This window comes from Morone saxatilis, unplaced genomic scaffold (assembly GCF_004916995.1).
Source record: "Morone saxatilis isolate NCDOM2014 unplaced genomic scaffold, NCSU_SB_2.0 Contig2, whole genome shotgun sequence".
NCBI classification, from domain to species: Eukaryota; Metazoa; Chordata; class Actinopteri; family Moronidae; genus Morone; species Morone saxatilis.
This window is the reverse complement of record NW_023339762.1, coordinates 19,355,149-19,362,261: the sequence shown is the minus strand read 5'-3', so window position 1 is coordinate 19,362,261 and position 7,113 is coordinate 19,355,149. Positions and strand designations below refer to the sequence as shown.

At 40.3% G+C, this 7,113-nt stretch overlaps 3 protein-coding genes across 3 annotated transcripts in view; 1 reads left to right on the top strand and 2 right to left on the bottom strand.

Annotated features, from left to right (window-relative positions):
- Positions 1-824, bottom strand: part of armc10 (armadillo repeat containing 10) — a 4,616-nt gene extending 3,792 nt beyond the window's left edge. The window contains exon 1 of the mRNA XM_035665151.1: positions 356-824. Within this exon, the coding sequence (XP_035521044.1) occupies positions 356-584 (229 nt within the window). The 5' untranslated portion in view covers positions 585-824. The remainder of the gene's footprint in view (positions 1-355) is intronic.
- A 728-nt stretch (positions 825-1,552) lies between these two features.
- Positions 1,553-7,113, top strand: part of fbxl13 (F-box and leucine-rich repeat protein 13) — an 18,272-nt gene continuing 12,711 nt past the window's right edge. The window contains 4 exon segments of the mRNA XM_035664910.1: positions 1,553-1,597; positions 1,750-1,856; positions 2,438-2,534; positions 2,652-2,719. Of these exon segments, the coding sequence (XP_035520803.1) occupies positions 1,553-1,597; positions 1,750-1,856; positions 2,438-2,534; positions 2,652-2,719 (317 nt within the window).
- LOC118330220 lies at positions 3,029-6,633 on the bottom strand. Its single transcript, XM_035664688.1, has 4 exons — positions 6,521-6,633; positions 6,393-6,451; positions 3,590-5,719; positions 3,029-3,115 (listed from the first exon to the last, which is right to left on the bottom strand). Exons 1-3 carry the CDS (start codon positions 6,535-6,537, stop codon positions 3,630-3,632), a joined length of 2,166 nt encoding a protein of 721 aa, XP_035520581.1. The 5' UTR covers positions 6,538-6,633; the 3' UTR covers positions 3,029-3,115; positions 3,590-3,629.

The following is a 7,113-nucleotide window of genomic DNA, read 5'->3' as shown; positions in this document are numbered from 1 at the left end:
CTATCTATCTATCTATCTACATTCATGACACAGGGCAAAGAATTAACTAAATATGTAAACAGACAAGGTTACAGGACTTGTTTTGCTGTAAAATAAATAACAGAGACAGTCTAGGCCGGTTTAGGAAACCCTCGCAATGAGGAAGATGACATCAAAATAAAACTATTTAACACTGGGATGTTATTTTTAATAGGTGTCAGCACTGGAGGACACTGACCACCACCCAGTTATTGTTCACAGTCTAAAGCCCTGCACATAATTCTTTTAAAAAGCCTAAAAATGTGACCATATTTAGGAAAAGACACAGGTTTAAGATGTAGCCACTGTTCTGCTTCATGAGCTTTATGGTTCTCACCTGATGCAACATCAGATCGGGGGCAGACCACATCCAGTCCGGACACTTTGGCCAGCAGACTGCCCCGCTGCAGGGTAACTTCACTGGGCTGGCTGCTGACACTTTTCTTATTTTTCTTAAAGCTTCCGCTGATCAGTTTGTATATCCCGTAGGAAGCTCCAGCTCCTGCAACTATTCCCAGCAACGCTTTCATGTTGCTGAGCCTGGGAGTAACACTGCCATCACCCATGCTGCTGCTTTACCTTCAGCTAAGCTTTAAGCTACCTCAGCTACACTGCAACCTTGTGAGGGTCTAAATCTGTTTTAACTAATCCGGCTCCTCACTTGGCTCCCACTGAACACAACCCACCGAAACCCACCACAAAGCAGCGCACACACACTCATTTAGACGGACGCATTGTTGTGGAAACACAAGCTACAGTTGTCAACAATGTTCTGCTCCGTTGTTCCGGGGTCGTTGTTGCCAGGTTGGACTGACAGAAAGTGGCCCAGTCATCGTGAAAATAAACATTTTGTGTCGTTTATTCAGGAGAGGTGGATTTATATATGCATGTTTATATAATACGAGCGAGAAAATGTTATAAGTTAATGTATTTTTTTTTAATAGTAATGAAAAATGTGTAGTTAGTCATACGTAAAATAAGTGTGTATTAACGGGGGCAGGCGTTTATAAGTATTTTATCATAGAGATATGACAGGATAATGTTAGTAGGAATAAAAAAAACAGCTTATTTGTGATTGATAATTAAATTATATTAGTTTTTAGGTTGACTTTGATCAGTTATTATACAACGGAAAACCGTCCGATCTGGCAACATTGCGGGCAGCTCACAGTGGCCGACCAAAATCTATCGCTGGGTGATTTACAAAGAGTTTCTACCAATATACCAAACCCTAGCTTTAAAAAAAACAAAATGTGTATGTAAATATGTAATTTGATTTGATATTTAAAAAAAAAATAAAAAAAAACATCAGTGTCCCAGCGTTGACTTTGCACTCTTCGTTAAATATAAAGCGCAGTGTGTTACTTCGTTACCTAGCAACCGTTTCCAAGTGGAGATGGAGTACCAGGCAAAAATCTGACCAACGCTGAGCTGAACCAGCGTCAAGTTAGTTAGTTAGTTAGTTAGTTAGTTAGTGAGGCTCTTAATACCTCGATGACTATTTGACTCTTTGCAAATGTGTCAGAGACCAGATATGGCCGAGTGTGAGCTGAAACACTGCCTGCCACAAATATACAAGGTAGGTTATCTTGTGTGGAAATGTTGATGAGCTCAGGGCATTTATTTCAGTAGGTAATAATAAACATTAAATTCACTTTACCTTGAATATTTATTTGTCCTGAATTTGTAAAAAAATCATACCTCTCCTGATTCCACCTCCTTCCACAACAGGCCTTATTGACAGCTTCATGCCTGACATGTCCCAATGACCCAATACAGTTTCTGAAAAACACCCTCCTGGCCTTCCAGGGACATGATAATCTGCAGGATGTTGACTGGTAGGTAACACCTCCTTTCTTGTGACTTTCCTTGAGAGGGACACTTGGTGGCTCACTTTCTCCAGTTTTCTTTTACTGCTCCGTAGTGGAGATTCATGGTAGACTCCCAAAGCGCAGAGGAGGGAAGATTTCTCTCTCTCTCCGTCTCTCTTTCACTCCAAAAATGTGAGTCAGGAGAGTTTTCCAGTTGCATCATGTTCTCCTCGGGTTACATTGACCACCCCTGTTCATTTGCCCACATTAAGGGACGCTCAATCTACTCATAATCTGTTAAAGTACAGACTTTTACAGTACTTGTATCGTCTAGACCTTTACCATTAAACTTAAAGTGACTTTAAAATGCAGCACCCATGTCCTCATACTACTACTGTACTTAATACCGCTTACAATTACAGGCATAATTAACTTCTAGACCCCATATTTGATGGTCTTTATCATTTTAGTGGATGGTAATGACATTTAAGCTTGAAAATATCACTAAACCTAGTAGTTTAGTAGCATTTTAATTCTGTTTAATCATTCAGTAGGTAAAAATTCGCTCTGGATATGATCTGTTTTTATGTTTTGTTTTTTTTAAAAAGGCACAAGTTTGTTGCTGATGCAGAACAACGCACCGCAACTACCTCTGTCACACGTAGGACAGTGGACGCTGCCTCTGTGGACCAAGAGGACGCCGTGGTACAGTATGGTTTAGTAGTGTAGATACCATAAGTCAGGTTGAGACACATTGTTTTAGACTTAAATTAAACACATGTTACGGTTTTTATAATAATTGCTTGTTCTGTTCCTTTCTAGTTGTCCTTTTGTCTGTTCGAGAAGGCTTACTCCAATTACAGGAAACATTTAACATGCTCTTGCTTCAGGTAGGTCTGCCGTATTGTAGTTATGGTCAACACATGAGGGTTTGATTAGATTGATTGATTGATTGATCAGTTTCCTGAGGGAAAAGGAAGGAAATACCAGTATGTAGTTATAATTGTTCTTGGCCTGACAAAAGTGCCTTAAGCCTAAAAACACTAAATGACATTGTAGTTAAAGAAAGATTGAAGTTAAAGATTATTATTTTCAACCCATCACGCTAAAGTTCAAATACGACATTTGAGACTGAAAATAAAAAGATCAACCTGAAATTGTTGATTCATTTCACGTGACAGTCAAGACAAGAGATGGAAAATATTTCATGCCTTTACTAATTAGAGCAGATGTTTGTAGAACTGCAGAATCTTGATTTTCCTCCCGGCTGAAGACGACAAAAGATCCTAAAAAACAACAAGAAATGAAAAGATTTCCAACTTTAGATGTGTGAGAGTTAAGTAGTCACAATACAAAATACCAGGATTTAAAAAAAGGACTTGCTGTCAGCGATTTTACCCACGATAAATATAGCAAAACCCAAATTTAACTGGAGTATTAATAGACCAGGCAGTTACATTTTTTAGATGCTTTCTTTCTGAAGTCTCAAACTCGAGCTATGCTCAAGAGCAGATCAGCTGCAGTGGGACTATTAGATGTTATGGTCTCTCTAGATTTGACATTTGCCTCCAGTGCAACCCTACATCTTAAAAAGTTCCCTTAAATACATCTTAGTTCATTTTACTTTATAAAGGTTTCTCACAGAATGTCTGCAAATCTATATTTACTTTATTCAGGATCCCAATGACTGAGCTGAATTAAGAGCTGCTGGAGAAACTTTGAGATGTGAGAACATTGATAACTAAAATATTTTCCCATACCATATCTCTCTTAAAAGTGTGGTTCTCTCTGTTCTCTCATTCAGTATTTGTGTAGCATTGGAGCAGGTTTCCATTGGCGTGTACCAGTTTTGCCTCCATCCAGCCGATACGGTGCATAACGGGTGTTTGATCGAGACATTTTGCTCCTCACGTAGGCGTTTCTGGACTGCACAATGTATGCGTTTACAGATGGTTGTGACACGTCGGGGCCAGTTTGAGAACGAAGCCTTTTTGTGTTGCCACCATTCCTCCGAAAGACACCGCTTAAAGCAGAACCAGACGGCCGTTTAAGAGGCTTCCGTACTTTGGTTGGTTGTACGAACGTGTGCAGAAAGCTGGTTGCATCATTTAGAGAAGTGCCTTGTTTTTGTGGGGTAGAAAATGAGCCCAGAGTGTTTCCGGCGTCACGTGTATCACCGGTTTGAAACCTATTAGAGATTTTATTCTTGATTCCAAAGTCCCTGGACGTGACTTCATTGCCAGCTAATATTGAAAGCGCTGTCTCGGATAATGAGGTTGGAGCCAAGTTGGTTAGAGAGTTGAAACTTACATAACCAACTCCCACCTGAGACGAGATCCCAGAAACTGGATTCAGCTCAGTGAATCCTGATCCCTCCTCGTCTTTTGCCTGGTCAGATAAGCTGGACGGACGAGTAACGCCGATTCTCTGGTCTCCCAGATAGCCATCGCGTCTGCTTGAGCCAATAAACACTCGGGGGTGCAGGACCGGCTGCTTTCTGTTGAACATTTGATCCTCCGCATCATGTGGGCTGCTTGTTTGAACACCCACATGACCATTACTCCTCTGTGGTGAAAAGTTGTCAGAGCCTGAAGAAACAGAACCACTAGATGCAGGCAGCTGAACAGTGGGGGTGTTGTTTATATACTTTGATTCCTTGCCAATAGTGGGTTGATATGCTTGAAATGATGGGGCTGGTCTTTCCAGAGGTTTTGGTAGATAATCTAAGATGTTGAGGTGACCTCTGGGTGCATTGACATATACACTTTTGCTGTAGGAATTCAACAATGGGGGCTTTGGTGCAGACACGACATTGGCTGGAGTCACTCTGCCTAGCTGCTCACTTTGGAAATCTTCAAATTCAAAGCCACCAGATGGTTTTTGATACCCTGTCAAAGAGTCTTCACTGTGAGATGTAGATATTGGTTGTTTCCCATTAGAGGCTGAAGGCATTATATTGGATGTTTTACTTGGATAGTAGCTGAGCTCTTGAGATGGGTTGTTTGGAGGGTTGGCAGGAGATGCAGTCACACGGCCGCTGAAGAATGAGCCTGAGGGTATTTGTTCAGGGAGCTCATAGCTTGTTGACGGAACGGCTTCATCTTGCGCATATTCAGAGCTTGTGAAAATATCGGGGTTTTTCCCACTAGTGTCAAAATTTCCATAATTACTTGAAACATACTCAGAGGCTGCTGAATGAGGGAGTGGGTAGGGAGCAGAGCCCGAGCCTTGGTTGTCATAAACACTGGTAGAAAGGAGAGTTGCAGTGGAGTCGACGGGATCAGGGACAGAGAGGCTTTCACTTGGCATTTGGTAGGTAGATGTATCCGCAGGTTCACTCCAGACATCGTTTTCACTGACGCCATCGTGGGCATCAGGCTCGCTCTTAATATTTTGAGCATTAGAAATCACCTCGTTTTCCATAATGTCCTGTTCAGTTTGAAAATGTCCACTCAAGTCACTTCCTGGCATTAAGAAGGAGCTTTTAATAGTTTCTATAAAGTGTTTGAAATCTTTAATTGTTGGGAAACTGACACCCTCTGTAGAAGTCTTTTGTTTGTGCTCCTTCACTAAAAGGCCAAAGGGGTGTTGATTACCAGCACTTTCTTGCACATATTTCTGCATCGAGGGGTCCACTGAAAACTCATCTGGCTCATGTTCTGAGTCTGGGTTGCTCTCTTCACTGAGGCTTGTAACAGAGCTCGCATCCTCATTGTTTTCATAGTGGACTGGTTCTCTCTGAAGGGAATCAAAGTTTTGCATGTCGTCCATTGGACTAACAGGGTCGTGGTCCGTGTTTAAAGATGCTCCAGAATGAAACTGGTTTGAGGTTTGTGGACCAAGCTCTTCTGCATGATTACTGACAGAGTAGCCATGTGCAATATTGCAACCTATCAGGGAATAAACAGACATTAGATTAAATTCATATGGTTGAACATCGAACAATAATCAGGGATGGGAATCGAGAACCGGTTTCAAATGGCCAGATCTATCAGAATCATGTGCCTCCAAGGTTATCGGTTCCTTTTATTAATGCCAGCATGTTTTTCTGACAGTTTAAACTTGCAACAAGAAGTAGTCATGGCGGAGGAGAAGAAACCGTCCAAAGCGTAGCTTCATTTCACAAAGAAAGATGACAACAGTGCTTAATGTAATGTCTTTGAAATTATAGTTTTAGAAGACTTATTTTTTTACAATAAGGGTGGAAACACCAGCAGTATACTGAAACATCTTTATATTATAATATTTATTTTATTCTATACTGTAATTGTCACCTTATTTTCTTGTTGTCACTTTTTTATTTTGCGATCTTATTTTTGCTGTTGTTGTTCGACATGTGCGCTGCTGTAACTCCTTAAATTCCTCTCAGGTATATATAAAGTTTTTAACTATCTATGTGCAAAATGGGCTTAAATCCTAGAAGGTGCCACTGCTTCCTAACTGAGAAACACATCAATTTTTCCCCACACAGAAAATGTATTAGGACCAATAACACTGGTATCTAAAACTGGTATATAAAATTGTATCAATTCCCATCCCTAGCAATAATACAGAAATTCTTACCTTTTTGAGGAAGAAAACAAATGCAGCCCCATAACATCAGAGTGCAAAGCCAAGAAACTCTGAAAAACAATAAAGTTAGAAAGAAAAAAGGCCAAGTTTAGCCAACAATGCATTTGTGTTTTATTTACCCAAATGGAAGAGCCATGGCAGTGAGTTCAACCACCTGCAGCAGCAGACCGTTGATTAAAACGAATAACCCAGATAACAATAAATCATCCTCTGTCCTGTCTTTGTCCTGAAAGTCTGAGAGCAAGAAATGTGGAAGCAAGGATACTGAAACCTTTCAGATTCTGCTTACACTGATTGCAATGAGGTGAATGTAGACAGCTGGTGCTGTGTGGAAAATCAACCTAATTAGACAAGCACAGGTGGAGCGTCTGCTTAAAGGGCAGCATGGTGATGACTTTCATATAAAAGCAATTGAGAAATATATCCATTCTATCAGGATACTAGCTTTTAAACATCTTCCTCTTCATGTCTTCTTGTATATTCTTTTTTTTTTGTAATTTATTTTTTATTGACATTCGGAGTCAGGCATTCATATTCATCACATACATCTTATCACCATATATCTTACATCTGTTGTCTGCCCCAAGTGCCAAAGTAGCTTTTTTTTTTATCTGAAAGAATGAAAAGGGAAATCAACGAAATGAAAAAAGAGAAAACAAGCAAACAAACAAGCAAAAACTATGTACAGGTAGGGAGTGATCCTTTCCATACA

Coding starts and splice junctions, on each gene's coding strand:
- LOC118330220 (XM_035664688.1), bottom strand. Junction 5,720..6,392: donor TTGTTTTCTTCCTCAAAAAG/GTAAGAATTTCT, acceptor ATTCCCTGATAG/GTTGCAATATTGCACATGGC.